At 39.5% G+C, this 22,436-nt stretch overlaps 1 protein-coding gene across 2 annotated transcripts; it reads left to right on the top strand.

The window, feature by feature from the left end:
* The first annotated feature begins 4,449 nt into the window (after window positions 1-4,449).
* On the top strand, window positions 4,450-21,590 carry LOC117248963 (4-galactosyl-N-acetylglucosaminide 3-alpha-L-fucosyltransferase 9-like). 2 transcript variants are annotated; one of them, XM_033614222.2, is made up of 2 exons: window positions 4,450-4,619; window positions 17,232-21,590. In XM_033614222.2, exon 2 carries the CDS (start codon window positions 17,240-17,242, stop codon window positions 18,398-18,400), a length of 1,161 nt encoding a protein of 386 aa, XP_033470113.1. In that variant the 5' UTR covers window positions 4,450-4,619; window positions 17,232-17,239; the 3' UTR covers window positions 18,401-21,590. The 2 variants fall into 2 exon arrangements, with proteins under 2 accessions (XP_033470113.1, XP_033470114.1); XM_033614223.2 differs by lacking the exon at window positions 4,450-4,619 and adding an exon at window positions 14,630-14,778.
* The last annotated feature ends 846 nt before the right edge of the window (window positions 21,591-22,436 follow it).

Genomic DNA, 22,436 nt, shown 5'->3' with positions numbered 1-22,436 from the left:
TCCCCCCTGTGGGAGGTACGCTGTCAGGCCCTCCGACCACAACTGACGCAGTTTTACTGACAATACTGACCAACGCCTCACAGACCAAGTCGGGAAAGAGAAGTTGGTCGAGCTGCTTGAAATGTACAATGACATATATTACAGACAGATATTTGCTCATGATTTTCATAAAGCCAGGCAACAATGACCCAGTTGTAAAGTTACCATGACAACATTCTTCCAGCCTTATCTTTCATTTTAAGAGACTTTTAACTGACACGTGGTCAAATCTGCCACGTTATGTCTCTGTGTACAATTTGCGTCCTGTCCGGAAAAACCATGGCACGCACTGAATCACTTCTTGAACATCATCCTCACAGTAAACGGCCTTGTCTTCAAAGTCTTAAGTAATTCGCTATGACAGACTATTTTACGTGACACCAAGGTTCCATCAACAGAAATTCCTTTTTACATATCTACCAAGTTTAGTGAAAATCGATATGGCGGTTAGGCCTAGATAAGAAATTAGCTCTCTAGCGCCCCTATTTTGTTTGATCGGGTCAATAATGGAGGGGTCCCCTCAGATTATGTGTGGTCATATGCCTATAAGTTGCGTGGTGATCGGTGAAACACTTGAGATGTTATACACCTTTATGTGATGAGCCACGCCCTCCGCAATATTCATTGCCTTATAGAAGCTCAGTTTTAGTAAGTTTTCCAACTTTTGCCAAGAGGGAACTTTAGATATTGGTCCCTAGATTATGTTCACCGAGTTTCATGCAGATCGGTCAAACTTCCTGTTTTTCAAAAAATTCAAAATGGTGGAAAATCTATATAACCGGAAGTTATGGGTTCTTACACAACAGTTAGTTCTGGCCCTGCAATCTGATTGGTCGAGAGACAGTAAAACCATGATGATATTGGAGTACAACATCACGGTTATTTCACTGTGTATGTATCACTCCGCCGCACAGCTGATTGCGATCAACGATCAAATCAAAACTGACGGTTAGTGTCAGTTAGGTCAGCAGTTGCGTTGTAGGCTAATTAATTCATCCACTGTCAAACAGCCAAAAATATGGATTTATTTCCTAAAATAAGTTTTGAATTGAACTATGAATGGTCATCAGAGGAAGATGAGGGAGAGGGGAAGCTGAATCCATCTGAGCACACATCCAGGTTTGTCAGTGTTTCATCAGCGGAGCTCAATCACTTGGAGAAAAGCAACATACTGTCAGATCAGAAGGCAGAGTCGGCTGTGCCTGTGAAGCGACAGTCCACCATGCAGTCATCAGAGACTTATTTCACCGGCTGCACAATTAATGGAAATGTGCAGATAAATGTGTATAAAGAGTAAGTGCCTGGCGCACCATGTCTGCGTTACATAGCAACGGTGACAGCGGAGTCCTGAGGGAACTATTTTTGTTGGCAGAAGACAAATAAAATGCTTAAATTAACTATTTTGTCCTCATTTTTCAACATTTCTTAATCAGCCTTGCTTATTTAACTGTTGAACTGTTGTATAAAAGTAATATCACACTCGAGCTCGTGATGTTGTGCTGTGATATTGTCACGGCTGTGATTCGGTTGTAGGCACGAGGCCGCAGGCGTGGGAGGAGAGGCATCTCTGCAAAGTTTCATGTCTCTACAACATACAGGGAATGAGATATGTCCATTCAAAGTTTGCAATTTCAATCGGTTGCTATAGCGCCCCCCTTTGGCCAATTGATGTAATATTGCTTAATTCGCATCCTCCCATGACCCTCTACCACTGTGCCAAATTTCACATGGATTGACCAAGTCAGTGGGGAGAAAAACATGGAACAGACACACACACACACCCATAGACAGACAGACCTGTCTGGTTCCTGGTTCGAACCCCAGGGTGGAGGAGCCCTTCCGTGTGGAGTTTGTATGTTCTCCCTGTGTCAGTGTGGGTTTTCTCCAGGTAGTCCAGCTTCCTCCCACAATCCAAAAACATGCAGGTCAGGTTAACTGGTGACTCTTAAATGCTAGTAGGTGTGAATGTGAGTGTGAATGGTTGTCTGTCAGTGCCCAGCACCAGTGGTACAATGCATCAAAGTGATGTAAGATGAGATTTATTTTCAAGAGGAGGTATCCGGTAATTGTCTTGTTTTTCTCTGTTCAATATTTTGCATCTACATCATTTAATGTTAACTACATTCTTATATAGTTTACATATTTTATTTAGCTTTTAACATTAATTTTGGATCAATTTAATATTGCGCACATTATGTGCAGGTAATGAGAGATATGATTAAGTTTGGTGGAGTGATGTATATAAGATGTGAGATGCCACTATTGTTCTTTTTTGAACATTAAAGTGGATCAAGTTACACAGAGATGTCCCCGTGCTTCTTCTTCACCCACAGCCCTTTAGTTAATTCAGTATCCAGTAATTTTATAGGTCAGGCAGGAGAGAGAAACCCGCCCTACAGTAATAATGCTTCATTACAGTTGTTAAGTATTTTTTGGGGAGTACTTGTACTATACTTGATTTTTTATATGTCAACTTTCACTTTTACTTCGCCACATTTCCTGAATAAAATGTATACCTGTACTCCAACATATATCCTCTAAACAACTTAGTTACTTACTACAGCAAAAGGAAGAAAGGAAGGAAGGAGGGAGAAAGGGACAGACGGGTGAATAAAGGAATGGTAGGAAAGAAAGTCCATTGTTCTCCCTGTGTCAGCGTGGGTTTTCTCAGGGTACTCCGGCTTCCTCCCACAGTCCAAAGACATGCAGGTTGGTGACTCTAAATAGCCCATAGGTGTGAATGTGATTGTGAATGGTTGTCTCTCTCTATAGCCCCTTTTACACTGCCAGATTTTCTGCGAATGTTGGGCCGTTTTGCCAGCAAGCTGCGAGCGTTCAGACACACGGAGCCGGATTGGTGAGTTGATCCGAGGTGCCCAATTTTCCGCCTTGTAGGGTAGTCATATTGGCGGAACCTTTTTAGTTTAAACAGACCGAGGCGCCCTTCCACAACGGGAGGGGCTGTTGATGACTTGTGGGAGGAGCTGTTGATGACGCTGCATGTGCGACCCACTGGCGGTGGATAAACAGGAAACAGCTGATAGCAGGAATCAGCACGCAGCTAGTAGCAAGAGGAAAACGGAAACCTGACAGACACTGTAAAGATGAGGAACTGGGGAGACAAAGAATTGCACGCCCTCCTTGTTCTCGCAAATGAAGACGCCACTAACCGTCAGATGACAGGGACGGTGAAGAACAGGGCGACTTACAAGAGAATCGCTAAAAGGCTGACCAGCCGGGGCTTCCCTCCCACGTCACTGTTTACGTCACACGCTGAGCTACACGTTTTGTTACTTGCTCACGCCCCCCATTGCCCCGAAAAAGGTGCATTTTGTATAAACAAAAGTAGGCAGGCAGCATTTTGCCGCACTCCCCGATTTTGTTTTTATACTGCCAATGCTGAAAAAGACTGATTGGGCTTTCCTACAAATTTGCACAATTCCTGTCTAAAAAGGGCTCATGTGTCAGCCCTGTGATAATCTATCCAGGGTGTACCCTGCCTCTTGCCCCGTGTGTCAGCTGGGATAGGCTCCATCACCCCTGTGACCCCCAGCAGGTTAAGCTGTTGGGGAAAATGAATGAATGAACATTACATGTGCATTAAAAGGAATATTTCCCAGAAAAAAAACAATATTTGTACCATGCATGAAGTTCATTACAGTGTATGAATCATATTATACTTATAGTTATATTATATAAGTTGTCAACTCATTACCTTTAAAGAGGTTACACCACAGGTTGACACCTACATCAGCAACACACAAAGGAAACATTTAAATAGAGCACTACAGTATCAGGCAAGGAGGTCACTGTTGACATTGTGTCATCACCCTGAGGAAATTTGTGTGTTGTTAACTGCTCCAACTGGCATTGTTACACTCACTTTAAGTAAACTGCAGCTTCTACCAGTGATGAAATATTCATGGTTGATCATAAGCTGATGGTGTGGTGCTTTTCCCCCATTTTATAATGTTTGGTGATTTTTTCCAATTGCATGTGGTAAAAGGTCACTGCATGTTGACAATGTAGGTGTTAACTTGTGGTGTAATGTATTTTAAAGTCATCCAGACAGAGACTACTACTGTGCAGGAAGATGCTGTGTTTGCAGAGTCCTGACAAGACAACGAGGGCACATGTGAATGTTAAAGGAACACCATAGGCAAATGACATAGATTTGTTGAAGAGGCGTCAAACTGGTGGAGACAGTTCGTCTTTGTACATTTTTCCATGAATGCTCAAGTCATAGCTCAGAGCAATTACAGAAAACATGTCAAGAATATGTGGACAGACATCCTTGGGGGCATGCTTGAGGGCTGGAGGCTGAATGGAGGCGTCGGTTGAATGAGGGGGGTAGGCCTTAACATGGAGGCCTGAGGTAATGAGGGACAGCTAAAGCATTTCCAGGGACGGAAGCAAGGTGTGCATGGATAGCTTGGTTGGAGCCAGAGACTGAATGGTGGCAATCAGGTTTTCACCTACACAAAACATCCTGGAGTGTTGCCGAAACAGGGGGACGCAAAGGAGAAGAGGTTTTTTTCTGTGCATCGGACCAAGAAGAGACTGGAGAAAAAGACAAAAAGGTAAAGTGATTGTTTACCTTGCGCAAATGACTTTCACACTGGCAACATAATCAAGTGACAGAAATTATGGCAAAATTTGATAAGTTAAAAATTGTTAGAAATCCGACAGCCCACCAACGGGCCCTCATAAAGCCATTTTGATTATTATGATTTATAAAACAGCTGCTGTATTTGTTGTTATTCACTTGATTCACTCTTGGCCTGCAGTTGGAAAGCTGTCCATAAATGCTGACCATCACAAGATAGAACCACCACAGCAGGCTCAGTAAACACTTTTGTCAGACAAACAGTTATAAGTCACCTATGAAGCCTTGTCATAATCCATGGATCCATGTTATCCATTTCACTTCTTATAATCTGTCAAAGGTCCAGGTGATCTAAATGTGGAGTCCAAACATCCATAGATATCCACAAACTGTCTTGCCTCGTTTCAAACGTTCATATTATTCCACATATTATCCATAAGTCCCCTGCTGTGTGAATGGGTGGATTGATCCTGAAGTATAATACTCTAAATAGTATGTTTTCATTTTGAAGACTGATCATAACCTCAGTAGGATAGGCATCAGTGTCTCACGCAGCACGCGCCATGCGCAAAGCACCAGTGGCACCGGAGAGCGCACCAAGGCGGCCCAATATGATCATCATCAGTTACATGTATTGCATTAACGCTCCCAGTTAAGGCCCTCTCAGGCACAGCACAGTGCGCTGCGCTGCGCTTATTAGTTAATATTAGAGTTATTAATACAGCCAGTTGCCTCTGCTGAGTGAAGTCGTTTCAGGTTCACCAAAACATACCGCTCATGTCTTCAGCATCGATGCAGAACTCGCTCAGAAGCTGTTTTATAATTTCCCAATTAACGACCTTGCAGCCAGGTAATGCAGACACTCTGCTTGCTTTGCCCAGGGGCCACTTTTGCAAACTGTCAGTAGGCCAGGGTCCAGATAATAAAGACTGTCTCATTTAAGATAAAAAAGGCAAATATGGTGGCAGCATCCGAGCATGGATCATGTGTGCGCAAGGGTGTTTCTAAGCCCCTGCGCTTATTTGAATATCAGGAGTGTGTAACTCCTTTTTATTTTAAATTATACATTGTAAACACATCCAGTGTATGTACTGTTCGTGTCTACTGTTTACTTTCTAATTTTGTGTTGTCTCTCTACACGCAAACAACTTACTTCAGAGCTAGCAGCGTCATCACTAGTTTCATCCTCATTAGTTTCAGTCTCACCCGATGTCTGCAGGAAACTCACCTCCCGACCCCCCTGCTTACTGCGGGGGCCGAAGCGGACCCTCAACTGTAGGTCCACTATGAATAGAAACGTATGTAAATAAAGTGCGGCACCAACATAAACAGCCTCAGCTGGTCCCACTATAGAAACTTAAGGGATTCTTATCTTGGATACGAAATGCGTAATCACTTAATAAGAAACGGTATTACTGGAAAATTACACTAATTTGATAAACAAATTCAGTTAATATATGTTTCAACGAAACACGAACAACTAAATTATGAACATTTATGTTTCTAAAGAATGAATTAGAGTACATCTTAATATTGATGATAATACGTGCTCATTTTGTAAAAACTATTGAAACCACAGACCATATCTTTCTCCATGTATAGTGTAATAGCCTACATACATATTTGCGTGATATACACAAATGCATAAATATAAATATGTCGTCATTCCTGGCTTCTGTCTCTGGCGACAGTATTGCATTTGGTATGCTTTTGAAAAACAAAAATGATTAAGTGATTCTATAGCAAAAATATTCATACACAAGAACAGAATCCTGAAACTTAACAGTACATAAAGTCTTTAAAACTGATAGTAGTAATAAAAGCACCAAAATTTTATTTATTTATTTATTTATTTTTGCTTATTCTATTAATTAAGTATTTATTAATTATTATTTTATATTTGTTTCCCTTCTTTGCAGTTAATTATACATTTCCATTCCAAACTTACAGTTAAAAACACTTCCGTTGTCATCAGTTTTCGATCTCAAGGCCATGAAATATTTACATTTATCTTCGATACTTCTGTTCGCTTTGGCAGTTTCCTTACATTTTTTACCGTAGCCTACTTAATTAATTTAATTTTTCCCAAAAGATGCTTCTATTGATTCTCAATAAAAATCAACGAAAAGCATAGACATAGATATGTGCGCATCCGCGTGTTCAATGCGCAAAGCATGTCCAAGCCTGATAAATTAATTCACACACATAATATCAGTGATGGATTAATGAATGAGGGAACACGAGAAAGAGAAGGTGGAGCTGCGACTGCAAAGAAAGGGGGAGGAGGGAAATGCCTCTGATTCCAGACCTGTGACACACAGTCTGCTCAGAGATGCTCAGATGACAGGAATATGCACATAGTCATTTACCTAATAAATCATGGCATTAAAAAATCGCCACCTTTGATAATAAAAAGTATTGCAATGGTATTGGTATCAGTGATCCTGGCCCTGTATTACCTGCTATCTGATAGAAATCAGATTGTGGTATGGGGCCCACCCCTGTTGCATGTGAATGAACACAAACCGGCCCAGCCAGACCACAAAATGGAGGCGAGCTTCACTCAGGCCTGGTGCTAGACTGCTTTAAAGCTTAAAATCTACCTACAGTAGATGTCACGCCTCAAGTTGAAAAAGCAGGCTTGGGTCCAACATGGAAGCTAACCAATGTACAGCTGTGGATGGGGTCAGCAACAAAACATATTTTAGCTTTTCCTGAAAAAAGTCAAGTTACTTTAAAGCCAACCAACAACTTTTGGTATATTACTTTTACAACCAAAAGTAACCCCTACGGAGATGTACCTAGACCCTGCTCAGTTTAGCACTTCCACCACAGACAGTAGTCTTAAATGTGGGCGGGGTTTGATAGATTTTCACAAACTGTCACAACATTTGGGTACACAAAAACACCACCAACAAACACCATGCACAAACACCACCAGACATTGAACAACCGACACATATATCACACTCAGGAGGGCTGGGTCCATATGAGGTTACTGGGGGAGGTTGTTAAGTGCAGAGATGGCAGACGTTTGTTGTCACTCATCTTATTTATCGTCCACAAAACAGAGTTGTATGCCAAATTTTCCACAACAAAAAAGAACAAGCTGGAGTGAGAGTCTTTCCTGATGGGATATTTAAAAACAGTAGGTTTGTGCATTTAGTCCTTCTCAGGCAAGCGCAGGGGTTTAGTGTTGCTAGAGTGCACCAGTTCACATAATCTGGACAAAAGTAAAATATATTTTTATACGCTTGAAGATCCACTCATTAGTAAAAGTGCATGTCATCTAAGAGAGACACTAAAATATGTATTGTCCAAATTAGCTGAAAGGCTGAGCGACTTTCCTGAAGGTTTAAGCAAACATTCTCATTTTACAGCTAAACAGTACACTAAAATACAAGTCATGACAAGGATGAAATTTAAAGCGGCAAATGTCCGAGTGGGGCAGGTGGGAGTGGTGGTGGATGGGTCCAATAAACACTGACTTTCACCGGAGACAGCGATGTTCGCATCCCGAAAGATCCTAAATCCACCCATGTGTTTTTGTTGCAAAAACCTAATTACGTGTTAGTTGTTAAAGGAAAAAAACGTCAATCTGTGGTGTTTGTAGTGCATTTATTGTGAAAGAGACTGCATGTAAACAGTAAATTTGTGTATTTACAAAGTGTATTTTGAAAGAAGACAATGCATGTAACAGGCAGAACTTGACACGGTGTCCCAGAACATCAACAACCAACACACCAAGGGTACCTTGCATATCGTATGTGGACGTGGAAAGTCGTGGAAAAATGATTCGGAAGGCACCCTAGGTATTATGATAGATCTATGGCCGTGCTTGGTGCTACAGTCGACTGTATCCAACATGGTGGCCAGGTCACAAGCTCTCTCATTTGACAGCTAAACAGTACACTAAAATATGTTTCTGAAAACACTTGAGGTGAGAAATAAGTCACTGTAGATTCCCACAAACGACATTAGAGGCAATAGGAGTAGGAGGAGGGACATGATTCACTGTGTGGACGTAGTGACAGTTTCAGCAAACATGACAAAAAGTTATTTTCATAAACAGCAACAAATGAAGCTGTAAGAGGGTTTTTTTTTTCACAAATAATTCAGCGAATTCTATAGTTTCCTTAACTGTAGTTTAGCACTTTTCATGCACGACAACCATACAGTAAACTCATGAAACATATTAACCAGCGACATTATTTCCTCCTGTGTTTGCTGTGTTCAGAGCTACAGAGCTAAAAGGTGTCTTTATCAGTGTCCATTTCTTTGTACTTAATCGCTCCTGTCCGATAACTCCATTGTTATCTCATCAATTCAATCAATCAATCAATTTTATTTATAAAGCCCAATATCACAAATCACAATTTGCCTCACAGGGCTTTACAGCATACGACATTCCTCTGTCCTTATGACCCTTGCAGCGGATAAGGAAAAACTCCCCAAAAAAAACCCTTTAACGGGGGAAAAAAAACGGTAGAAACCTCAGGAAGAGCAACTGAGGAGGGATCCCTCTTCCAGGATGGACAGACGTGCAATAGATGTCGTACAGATCAGCATAATAAATTAACAGTAATCCATATGACACAATGAGACAGAGAGAGACAGAGAGAGAGAGAGAGAGAGAGAGAGAGATGCAGGTAATGACAGTAGCTTACAACAACATTATTGAAAGTAATAATATTATAGTTATAGTTCTGGCTACTGTGGTACAATATGTTGAAAGTATGTATTAATATCTGGCAGTATACATGTGTGACAATAGTCATATGTGTATAATAACAGTAGAAGTATGACTAATGACTAATGATGGCAGCAGCAGCAGGAGGCATCTGGCAGGACCACGGCAGCAGCACAACCACACACGTCACGCTGTCCAGCCACCGCTGCGATATGAGTTAATCTGAGAGACAGTGGAGCACAAAGGCTCCGGAGAAGAAGCCGAGTTAGTGACATCCAGAATGGCCGAGTTAGCAAGATGCAGTAATAGAATACGAGAGAGAGAGAGAGAGAGAGAGAGAGAAGGAGAGTAGGTGCCCGGTGTATTATAGGGGGGTCCTCCGGCAGACTAGGCCTAAGTCAGCCTAACTAGGGGCTGGTACAGGGCAAGCCTGAGCCAGCCCTAACTATAAGCTTTATCAAAGAGGAAAGTCTTAAGTCTAGTCTTAAATGTGGAGACGGTGTCTGCCTCCCGGACCGTAACAGGAAGATGATTCCACAGGAGAGGAGCCTGATAGCTGAAGGCTCTAGCTCCTGATCTACTTTTGGAGACTTTAGGGACCACGAGTAACCCTGCATTCTCAAAGCGCAGTGTTGGTGGGATAATATGGCACTATGAGCTCACTAAGAGATGACGGAGCTTGACCATTTAGAGCTTTATAAGTTAACAGTAGGATTTTAAATTCAATTCTGGATTTTACAGGGAGCCAGTGCAGAGAAGCTAAAACAGGAGAAATATGATCTCGTTTCTTAGTTCCTGTTAGTACACGTGCTGCTGCATTCTGAATTAGCTGGAGAGTTTTTAAGGACTTACTAGAGCTACCTGATAATAGAGAGTTACAGTAATCCAGCCTTGAGGTAACAAAAGCGTGGACCAATTTTTCTGCATCTTTTCGGGTCAGGATAGGCCTAATTTTCGCAATATTACGCAGATGAAAAAATGCAGTCCGTGAGGTTTGTTTTAAATGAGAATTAAAAGACAAATCTTGATCAAATATTACTCTGAGGTTTCTTACGGTAGTGCTAGAGGCCAGAGCAATGCCATCTAGAGAAACTATGTCATCAGATAAAGAGTCTCTGAGTTGTTTGGGGCCAAGAACAATAACTTCAGTTTTGTCTGAATTTAACATCAGGAAATTGGTGCTCATCCAAGTTTTTATGTCTTTAAGGCAGTTATGGAGTTTAGTTAATTGATTACTTTCTTCTGGCTTCATCGATAAATACAACTGAGTATCATCCGCATAACAATGGAAATTTATAGAGTGAGTTCTAATGATGTTACCTAAAGGAAGCATATATAGAGTAAATAGGATTGGTCCGAGCACAGAACCTTGCGGAACTCCAAAACAAACTGTGGTACGTAAGGATGATTCATTATGAACGTCAACAAACTGAAAACGATCAGATAAATAAGATTTAAACCAGCTTAGCGCAGAACCTTTTAGGCCAATTAAGTGATCCAGTCTCTGCAGTAGAATTTGATGGTCAATTGTGTCAAACGCCGCACTAAGATCTAATAAAACAATAAAACAAGTACAGAGACAAGTTCTTTGTCTGAAGCAATCAGAAGGTCATTTGTAATTTTAACTAATGCTGTCTCAGTGCTATGATGCACTCTAAATCCTGACTGAAATTCCTCAAATAAATTATTATCATGGAGAAAATCACACAGCTGGTCTGCGACTACTTTCTCAAGGATCTTTGACATAAAGGGAAGATTAGATATTGGTCCAATGTTGGCTAACACCTCTGGATCCAGGGTGGGCTTTTTTAGTAGAGGTTTAATTACAGCTACCTTAAAAGACTGTGGTACATAGCCTGTTAATAAGGATATATTGATCATATCTAATATATGAGTGTTAACTAAAGGAAAGACCTCCTTAAGTAGCCTAGTTGGGATGGGGTCTAAGAGACACGTTGATGATTTAGATCATGTTATCTCATTTACAATGTGGAAATCCATCGGAGATTACTGTAAAAGTGACCTTTGGATTTAGTGACGTACGTGACTTTACATTATATCTTGCTGGCCTCCTCTAACTGTCAAACCACACCTCTATTCTCTTTTTACCTCACCAAGAAAGGAAAGTTGTGGTCAAACAACATTGCATTGAAATACAGGACATAAGGATCCAGAGCAGATTACTGTTATTACTGTAGCAGTTTACAGATCCTGACATTATGTGTTTGCAATGTCTCTGATTTAATTCAAAACAAAATAAATCCTGAATTGATTGTATGATTAATGTTGTATGGGATGATGAATCAAATTAGAGGACTCCCACATCACAATCATGTGGAAAGAGTGGTCATGTGTTTCCTGATTGGAAGTTTCATTTCTTCTCCCTGACTGCCTGGTCAGGTGAGCTTTAAGAAGGTTGTGTCCTTCTGAAAGATGCCAGAAAAACTAAAGTTCTCACAGGAACATTCACTTCTAGTAGTACATGAAAACTGTAAAACATAGTGAAGCATGTGACAGTGGAAAACGTGCCTGTAAAACCTTAAACATCTAAGAATCTCCCCTTGGAAACTAGATCCTTGTAAAGATAAATATTTACAAAGCGTCTCAAACCTTTACCCGTTCAGAAGCAAACTCATGTTCCAAACATACACAAAAGATATTGTAATGGTGGATTTTTACTCTAAATGCACTTAAAATATTTTGTGGGAGGTTTCTGTCCATTCCAGTGAACAAAGAATCTTAATGCAGAAACCACTTAATGGTAAAAAAAAAAAAAAAAAAAAGACAATAAATAGCCTTAACAGATCTTTTCTCAACCAAAAAACATAGATTTATTTATTTTTTATGAATGGTTAACTCATACCAGGGAAAAAACATATGCGTTTAAACACATTGCACATATATTTTGCAATGTATTCGTCATTACTACTCAAAATATCCTTCATTTCTAAAGTAACTCCAGAAAACAGTATGTTGAAAAACTCCTGAGAAGATTACTATGTCAAAAAAAATTTTTTTTAATTTAATTAAATTATTTAACTTTAGATTTAAATAATAAATAATTCTAAAAATAAAATAAAAAATAATAATGTAAAACTTATTAGAATAATAATAATAATAATATATTTCAAATAATTAAATAATTAAATAAAATACATTTTAATTTAATAAGTATGTATTGATTGTATCTTTAGACAATTAAATGAAAACAGTATTTCCCCTATTCAGTTTTCAGTTACACTCAGAACTGCTGTCTGTTCCAATGGACAGATGGGTTGTTGTTTTTTCAGTTAGTAAAAGCTATAAATCTTTCACATGATTTTTTTGTCGTGTCCCAATGATATAGCATCTCATGTTTTGACTTTTCCCATTGACTTGCATTGGGAAGGAGATGTTTGTGAATCAATGGATACATTTTTTGAGCGTCACAACCCCCACGAATTGACTCATTTCACTAGAACACTAGAGCAGAAGTTAGCCACTCAGCTGCACTCAGTAAAGCTTGGCTGCCAAGTCTCGAGTGCGCTTGCTCTATAGGCTGCACAATGGGGAAGTTGTGCCGATCATCTGGGTAATTTTATACACAGCAGTTGACCCATTTTGGCTTTATGCCCCACTGAGCAACTCTCATAGGAATGAACGAGGCCCCTCTGCCAATGCTGTCCAGTTCTTTCTCTCTAGTACATCCATTTGCCATGCTTGTTAACAAAAAAGGGGTGTGGCTCAACTGCAGTCCACTTAAGATGATGTGGAACACTGTGACTGGTTTATACACACCCCATCAAATAAGTCTGTGAACTTAATCATAGATCTCTACATCCTAGAAAAGTCACGTCCATTGGAATGGATGGGGGATCTGGGATCAGAGTAGGAAGGAGGACTCTTAAGAGGCTTAAGAGTTCTTAAGCAGAGGAGACAATAAATAATGTTGACACTGAGTTGTTGTGCAGGGATAATATGTGCGGTTGATCTCGTTAGAGATGCGCTCACACCTCCCACCCAACCAACACATTCTCACTCCAACCTTGTCACATACTGACGTTGGGTCATGGACTTTACACGTCCAGATAAGATGTGCAAGGTGCCCTGGGTGCGTTGGTTGTTGATGTTCTGGGACACCGTGTCAAGTTCTGCCTGTTACATGCATTGTCCTCTTTCAAAATAAACTTATGTTTTCACAGGAAATTTAACTTTTACATACAACACTACGGTTGGGTTAAGGCAACAGAAGCATGTGGTTAGGCAACAAAAAAAGAACAGGGTTTAGCCTTAGAATCTTCCGGCATGCAAACACTGCTCTCTTGGGTGAAAGTCAGTGTTTGTTGGACCCAGTTGGACTTTCACCGCCTTAACTTTCGTCCTTGTCCCGCCATGTTTCCCCCTGATGTCACCAGGCACTGTTAAACTCACAAGACTGAGATATTTTTTAACAGTAAAAATGACTTGGCTCTATTTCAACCTTGACAGCGCTTTCACAGTGTCATCTTTTAACACAGGTCATTTAATTTCCCCTGGGTGACCCTTACAGGCTAACAAAAGAGCATGTTTGTGATAAATCACACCTTTTAAAAAACACATCATACTTAGTAAAGGGGTCGACCACACCTCCTCATTAAGATATAAGTGTCTGTGCCTTCCCTGCTCACAGTTGCTGAGACTTTTCCTAAATCACTCCTAAGATAGGACTCTTTACTATAATTTTTCAGGCTAAATTAGGAGCTCTCTGAGAGTGTTATATCGATGTTTGTGAGCACGGCCCCAGATTATTTGTTTCTTTGACAAGGACACATGCATTAGATATTGCTTCATATGTAGAAAACAAAATAGAGGGAGGACATGTTAAGGAAGTCAAAATATCTAATTTTTTCTAACAAAATAAGTTTATAAAATAGATAAAAATAGAATAAGTTTAATCCAGTTTAATATAAAAATAAAAAAGTAAAATAAGCTTAATCTAGTCTAATATATCAAAGTGTACATTTCTAATCGCAGCTCTATATATGGATTATTCCTTTTCTTTTATTGAGTCTTCAGAATATAGTTTCACATATACACTATCATTCTGTATGTCTGTGTCAAGACTCATTGCTGTGCTCATTACCAGCTGCTTTTAATTTCATTTCATATTGGAGGGCTTTCTTGTTATCATGTTTGTAGCCCTTATTCCTTTTTTTTACCCTAAACAAACTATGTTATCTTTCTTTCATCCAATCTGGCTCTGGTGGCTGTCCTGAGATCAGTGTACTTCAGAAATATTGAGTCAGGTGACAGTGTCAAACACCCTGTGCCCACAGTGGAGTGCGGCGCTTGTGAAATAATGAAGGACGTTTGAGACTAACCCAGGGTTAGGGGAGAGAAGAGGAGAAGGGAGTTTTCTTATGAATGTGCCATTTTCAGGAGCTGCTATAAATATAGTTTATTTCATCACAGCATCAACTTTCAGGTGAGATTTTTGCTTTGTGTTTCCTTATTACAGTATTAGGCAAGCCTCGGTGGCCTCTAATGGTAATTTAAAGTTGTTTAAACTAACTTTTATTGGTGTAAAGTTAAAAGTACAGAGTAGTCTGTATCATGTATTAGCCTGTGAGTAATTTTAAACACCTCTCGTCCACTGTGTAACAAAGACAGACATTGGACAGACATTTCTATTAAGCACTAAAACTGATTAAATAATGCTCCAGTAATTTTGATCCAGGCTCTGTATGGGTGGCATCATAGGGGCACTTTTCCCTTTAGATAATAATTCACCAGTAGAAGGAAATTGTAGCACATATTTTTCTTTAATTATCCACCAGGTACAAAAATTGGAGCAAGGGCTGTTTGGGTGTAAAAAAAAAAATAAATAATGAAAACTGATGGAAATGTAGCTTCACTATTTTTTTTATTGACCACAGCACCACCTCGATCTATTATCTTTCTCTTGACATTGAGACAAGTATGCTTAATGTTTTTTCTGAACTGATTATCACAGTTCTCTGTTTGCCTACTGGGTGGTTCTAAATGTTTACATGTTTCATGATCATGGTTGTCCTGGCAATCTCTGTATCTCATTCTCTCAAAGCAGAACAAAGAAAAGCAATCACCTAACCCCGATATTGGCCTTTTCTTTTCTTTTCTTTTCTTTTAAAAAAAAACTTGAATTTGAGTGGATTAAATGATTTTACTTATTCGTTTTAAAGCAGTTTTATATTTCTTAAAGTTCCAGTGTGTAGGATTTAGGAGGATATATTATCAGACATGTAATATAATAGAATAAGTATGTATTCTCAAGTGTATAATCACCTAAAAATAAAAATTGTTGTGTATTCATTACCTTAGAATGAGCCGTTGATATCTAGATAGGGGGCGAGTCCTTATCTACAAAGATCACCGCCATGTTTCTACACTAGCCCAGAATAAACAAACCTAGGTAGGGCCATTGGCGATTTTATGTTTTCGCATCAGCCACTGTGACTAGCAGCCCCTCTGTGAAGAGAATGTCAGAAAATTTGTAATGTATTTGTAATATGAAGCTGCTTTATTCAGTGTTTTTACCGGTTTTAATCACTGGGTCCGTTTGTTTTTGGAGAGAAAGAGAATTCTGTGGATAATTCAGCTCCTGGTAAAAACCTCCTGAATGTCTCTATCAGAAGGAGGTGAGCACACATTAAGTTATTAAGGAAACAAAATGAGAACACCTTAGTAGGTGCGAGGTTAGCAGCCCATCTGCAACGTGTCAAACAGTGTAGGAGAAACACTGATTTGTAACAAGAAACTGCTTTCTTCTTCTTATTCTTCTTTTTTTAACCACTTTAAATCACGTGGTCTGTTTATTTTGGTGAGGAAGAGACCACTGGTAAAAACCTCCTGAACAATGAACAGTGAAAGAATTCTAACCAGGAGAAGTTTCAGCTGGTTGCAATCTGCAATCCTCACCACTAGATGGCACTAACCCCCCTAAATCTTTCACACTGGACCTTTAAAGCATGTATTGCCCCAGTACACATTTGAAAGCTTTTATGTCCATATGGCATCTGCACAACAATCCTAGAACCTGCAGCTACTACAGCTTTGTTTTGCTTTATACTCTTAATTTTAGGGCTGGGCATTGATATGATTGTGTTGATACCAGTCCACTTATCAGTTCTGCTTATTGGTCCATTTCTTTATCGATTCTCTCATTGATGCCTGATCAATGGTCTGTGTGGAAAAAAGAAGGCCCACACAGGTTTTATCATCTCTGAGTTTAAACCATAGACTGTATAAAATGATAGACATAGCTACCCTGACTTTACCTGTTGGTTTGTGGACTCCCATTTTGAAGCCTCAAGTTCAGCATTTTGGCTGTCGCCATCTTGGCTTTTTGGTGCCCAGTCCTTCAATATATGTAACTCTAAGTCATAATAAAATATTAACGGGTGAGTTATATAAAAATTAACCCCCGGACAAATGTCATTAGTGTTGAAATTAGCTATAGAGACAAATCTTTTGGACCAGGCGGCAAACGTGTTTATTTCTGCTGTGGACTGGGGCATTTTAACATGGGGATCTATGGGGATTGACTCTGTTTTGGAGTCAGCCTCAAGTGGCCATTAAAGGAACTGCAGTTTTTGACACTTCAACACGCTGTAGATAAAATAAGAGAACATTTGTCTTTAGGTTTTCTCTCTGTGTATTTAGAAACATATGATGGATCATAAATCCTTTCAGACATGTAGGCAATTTAACAGGTTGGTACCAGATAATGAAACAGAATTACAGTAACTCTGTGAACATTACTTTTTAAAGGTTTTGCATAGCAGAAGGAATAACCTGTGTTTACATAGATGATTGTCCCATAGAACAGCACTTGCTTACAATCAGACATCTCAGTGCATTGTCTAATGGTGTTCTGTCTCCAATCATTTTGTCTTTAAGGGTGAGCCATGGCCCTGCCTGCCTGCCAGTGGACTTCTCTGCGCCCATTTGTCTTCGGCAGCCTGGTGGCATTGTGTTTTCTAGGCCTTTTCTTCACATACTACCAGCCTGACTTCAGGTTCCCCAGTATTGGCCTTTACTTGGGGAAAGGCCAACAAGTCTGCCCAAACGTATGTGCAGAGGGGGCAAAGACCCAGAACCCAAACAGTTCCACAGAGCTGCAGATCAGCCCAAATCCTAGTGACGCCCAGAAGATAGCAGAGGTGGACACTGAGCCTGACACTATTGTACTGATCTGGATGTGGCCATTTGGCCAGAGATTTGATGTCAACTGCGGTGTTTACAATATCACAAAATGCCACTTGACAAATGACAAGACAGTTTACCATAAAGCCCACGGAGTTCTCTTCCACCACAGGGACATACATGGAAACGGAGGGAATATGCCACAAGAGCCGCGTCCCTTGTTCCAGAAATGGGTGTGGTTTAATATGGAGTCACCTGCAAACTCAGGTCGAATGCCTTATCTTGATCGTTTAGTCAACTTGACATGCAATTATCGTCTTGATTCCAGTATTCCAGTGCCTTATGGATATTTGGAGCCACTGACATCTGTAGATGAGAGTTTTAAACTACCAGCAAAGGACAAGTTGGTGTGTTGGATTGTGAGCAACTGGAACGCACGGTATAAGAGAGTTGAGTACTACAACGAACTGAAGAAACACATCGAGATTAATGCATATGGAAATGCCTTTGCTAAAGGTGTATCTGACAAAGAGTATTCAAAGATAGTTTCTAGCTGTAAATTCTACCTCTCCTTTGAAAACTCTATCTTCAAAGACTACATCACAGAGAAGTTATACCTTCCTATGATGAAAGGAAGTGTACCAGTAGTTCTGGGCCCTCCAAGGCAAAATTATGAGGACCACGTCCCACCTGGGTCTTTCATTCATATCGATGACTTTTCCTCTCCAAAGGAGCTGGCAGAGAGGCTACGTTACCTTGACCAACATGAGTCTGAGTACATGAGCTACTTTGATTGGACGAGAAGCTATAAAGTTAAAAGGGCTGCGTTTGGAAAAGAACATGCTTGCAGAACTTGTAGATACTTGCAACACCACAAAGAGTACCAATCTTTTCATGATCTCAACAAATGGTACTGGGGTTAACTGTACTCCAATAAAAAGGACATTTTCTATGAATTGTGTTTCAGTCTGGGACACAGGCAATAATGGACTCAAGACGCCACATAGACGTCACCTGAAGTGGCTCAATTGTAGCATATCAGAGTAATATGAAGGGTGTTTTGATCACACTTATAGAAGTTAAACAAATTTTGTCTTCAGTTTACGTCTTGCCAGCCCAGTCCTCTGATACAAGCTTGTTCTCCTGCTTTCTTCCTGTTTTTGGAGCAGCTAGCACAGGATTTAATTATTTGCAAGCAGCCAATAAACTGCATTTTATAGCCAACACAAGTCAATGATTTACCGTACAACTGCTATAGGTAGTTTTTTGTACTATCAGGGACATTCCTTTCTTTTGCACAAACAGTGTACTTTGTTTCATGAGAAAAAGAATGTTGACCAGTTTATCCAGTTTTTAGGAAGGAAAAACCTGATTTTCTCATCTGTTATGTAGACTCAGAGGGGCCCAGATGGGGTGTTGGAAGAAACTACAATTTAAAAAAAAAAACAGAACTAAAAAGACCCAATAAATAGTCACATAGAAACATCCAAACACCTTAAAATATGGCCACAGGATCTTGAACAGGATCTCCTCCAGTATCAGCATTCTTCTCCCATGTCTATCTATGCAATCGTCATCTTTGTCTCTACAAGATCAACAAGTTCTGACGAATAAAGAACAAAGAGAAGAACAATAAATACTGTTAGTTTTCCATCACAGAATGTTTACCAAATGGGAATTTTGTTTTTTTTGTCCCTGTATTTCTTTATTTGTAACAAATTGGCATGTTTTGTGGGAAATTGTAATTAAAACTTAATTTTACACTGAACAGACCATTTGTCTTGCAAAAATGTATCTAAAGTTTCCTTTTGAAAATTGCAATACATCCAACTTCTGTCCACTCTATGCATTCTGATTTGTCAAATATGTACTGTAATTTAAATACAGTTCATTACTGGGACTAATGGTCCACATGTTTAACATCATATAACAAAGACGCATCCTGTAATACATCCCTAGCTCCATCTAGTGGCCGCCAGCATAAAAACTCTTCAATGCAATCTCCCCCATACGATACAATACAATACAATACTATGCAGTCACAGAGTTTCATTTGAGGGTAAATGCACTACTTTCCATTGTGCTTTGTGGTGTAGGATTGTTGTTATCATTTTTATTATAAATTTAACCTTAAGATCACCTACAGAATGCCAATCACAGGCTTTGTCCTCAGTTTGTCAGGTGCTTTACTGGTGTTATGGTTCACGGTGTTCTTCCGGATTCTGTCACCTCTGTACTGTTAGTGCCTGTCATTAAGGACAAGGCTGGTAAACTAAAAAGTACAACTGGACTTACTGCCCTTGCCAGTATTCTCTCTAAAGTGCTGGAAAGAATTCTTCTCAGGGTTGGAAATGTTTGTTCTCACAACTGATAATCAGTTTGGCTTTTAAAGGAAACATGGCACTGCTCTAAAGGAAATAGCTGTTAAATATGGCAGCTGAAATTATACTGTATTTATGTGTTTTATTGATGCATCCAATCCTTCGAAAGGATTAATCCTGAGTTTTTTCTGTTTTTTTAATGTTTATTTTCTATATTTTTTCCTGTGTATCAAATTATATACTTATAAACTACTCCAGGGTTGGAAGGGACAATGTTGTATCTGACTTGTTTCATGGAAATAATGGTGTTCGTCAATGTGGAATGGTTGATCACTTAATACATTACATTTGCATGTTTTATACATATCGCCTAATCATTTGAAAAGGGACGTAGTATATGAGTGACTTTGTCATTAGGAGGTGGGGGTGAAGGTGGATGGCATGACACCTGGGCAAGATGCCTTTTGTAGCAAACCATCACTGTTTTTCCAGCAGTTTATTAACCACCAAACATGGGTGTTTTGTAAAGACCCATCACTACGTTTTCAGTGGCTTTTTAGGCACCACATACAGGTGTTTTGAAATGACCCATCACTGTGTTTCCAGCAGACTTTTAGGCATCAAATGTGGGTGTTTTGTAGCAACCCAACACTGTTTTTCCAGTGGATTTTCAGGCACTAAATATGGGTGTTTTGTTGAACGTCATTGCTGTGTTTCTAGCAGCTTTTCAGAGATCAAACGTGGGTGTTTCGTAGCCACCCAGTGCTGTGTTTGCAGCAGATAATTAGGCACTAAACCTGCGCATTTTGTAGAGACCCGTCACTGTGTTTCCAGCATCTTTTCAGGCACCAGACGTGGGTGTTTTGTTGCGCCTCGTCACTGTATATTCAACACCTTTGTAGGCACCAAATGTGGGTGTTTTGTTGCGCCACTTGCTGTTTTTCCAGTGGTTTTTCATGGCACTAAACATAGGTATTTTGTAGTTCCCTGTTGCTGTTTTTCCAGCGGGGAGAGTACCGTGAAAAGCGATTGTTGCTTTAGCACCCCGGACCAGGATATTTTCAGCCAAAACATGAGATTTTCCTAACCATAACTGAGTGATTTTGCACCTAAACCTAACCACACATTTACCACAGCGTTGTTGAAATGTAAATTTTCAATGTATCCGCTACATAGTCCTAATAACATGCAAATGTAATGCATCCATGGTCTGCAGATACGTACAATGCCATTATTTTTTCTGACGATTGGGTTGGACATTATGTGCAATGTTCCTCTCTTGACACACAAGGAAATAAAATAACTTGGCCTTTTTCTCACTGACAATTTGAATGATAACAGAGAAATTCACAAACATTATTGTAAACTATATGTTTAGGCCAATATGTTGCTTTCACAGGTTTCTGTTCTGTCGATGTAAAATGTTCATGATTTAGAGCTACAGGAAAAGCCATATGCAGAGGCTTATAGTGGCTTGCAATGATGCAGTGAGGTTGATGCTTAAGGTTCCCAGATGGCATAGTGCCAACCAGTCAACTGTATGCATTTTCTGGTGTTCCTACATGCGAGGCATGTCTAAGTCATCTGATGTACAATTTTATGTGTCTCTTGGATGAGTCAGAGTCTAGACAACATTGGCAAGATTGCTTACAGCTGTTTTTTATATTATTGAAAGATGAAGATGGTTTATTTTGTATGTCATGTATGTCTTATTTTCTTCTTTTATAAATTTCTACGGACCCTCTTGTGAGTCTGAAATAAAGTTTGAACTGAAATAATTATGGTAAATGGATAGAGTTGTACTTGTGTAGTGCCTTGCTGGATGTCTGACCACTCAAAGTGCTTTATTTATCACATTCACCCTGTAACACATGTTCATACACTGGTGGTCAAGACTACGGTGTAAGGTGCCACCTACTGCTCAGTCAAAGTAAATATTCATATGCATTCATTCACCAACAGCACAGCCATTGGGAGCAATGTGGGGTTCAGTGTCTTGTCTAAGAACACATCATCATGTGGACTGGAGGAACTGGGGATTAAACTGCTGATCATCAGTTTAGTGGACGACTCTCTGTACCTCCTGAGCCACAGCACTCACACGATACATCCTTAATAAACATATAAATATAACACATATACTCTCACCACAAAAAATTGTCATTTCACAATCTGGAAAAAAAATGATTCACATTAATAGATGCTTAAAGTTGAACCTTTAATTGTTTAATGTACTTTATTTGATAATTCAGTCATAGAAAGTTGTTAAAATGTAAATGTTGCCTTGAAGCAACATCATGCATTTATGGAATACTACCATGACAGTTTTTGGTATTGTGTATATAGGTTTATATTCTGTTCAAATGCATAACAGTCATCATAATCTTTCATTTTATTAGTTTTTAAATATACCTACACACATTTAATAATGTTAATTTCTACTTTAACAGTGCACTATTTTGGTCCTCTCTGCAAAACATACTATGGTTTAATTTTACACACATTTTTCTTCTATTTGCACAATGAATGCAATATTTTTCCATGATTCTTCAAAGAAGAAGGAGGTAAAATTAGCCCTCCCAGTTGATGTTAGTGTGTTTTAGTGAGTATGAGTCAGGATTCAGAAGTTTGAAAGACA

The sequence above is a fragment of the Epinephelus lanceolatus genome, chromosome 23, assembly GCF_041903045.1.
Source record: "Epinephelus lanceolatus isolate andai-2023 chromosome 23, ASM4190304v1, whole genome shotgun sequence".
Lineage (NCBI taxonomy): Eukaryota > Metazoa > Chordata > Actinopteri > Perciformes > Serranidae > Epinephelus > Epinephelus lanceolatus.
Note: the sequence above shows the minus strand (reverse complement) of the source record. Positions and strands in the feature narration are given on the sequence as shown.

Excerpts from the sequence above, each read along its gene's own strand:
- LOC117248963 (XM_033614222.2), top strand. The coding sequence starts at position 17,240 with ATGGCCCTGCCTGCCTGCCAGTGGACTTCTCTGCGCCCATTTGTCTTC.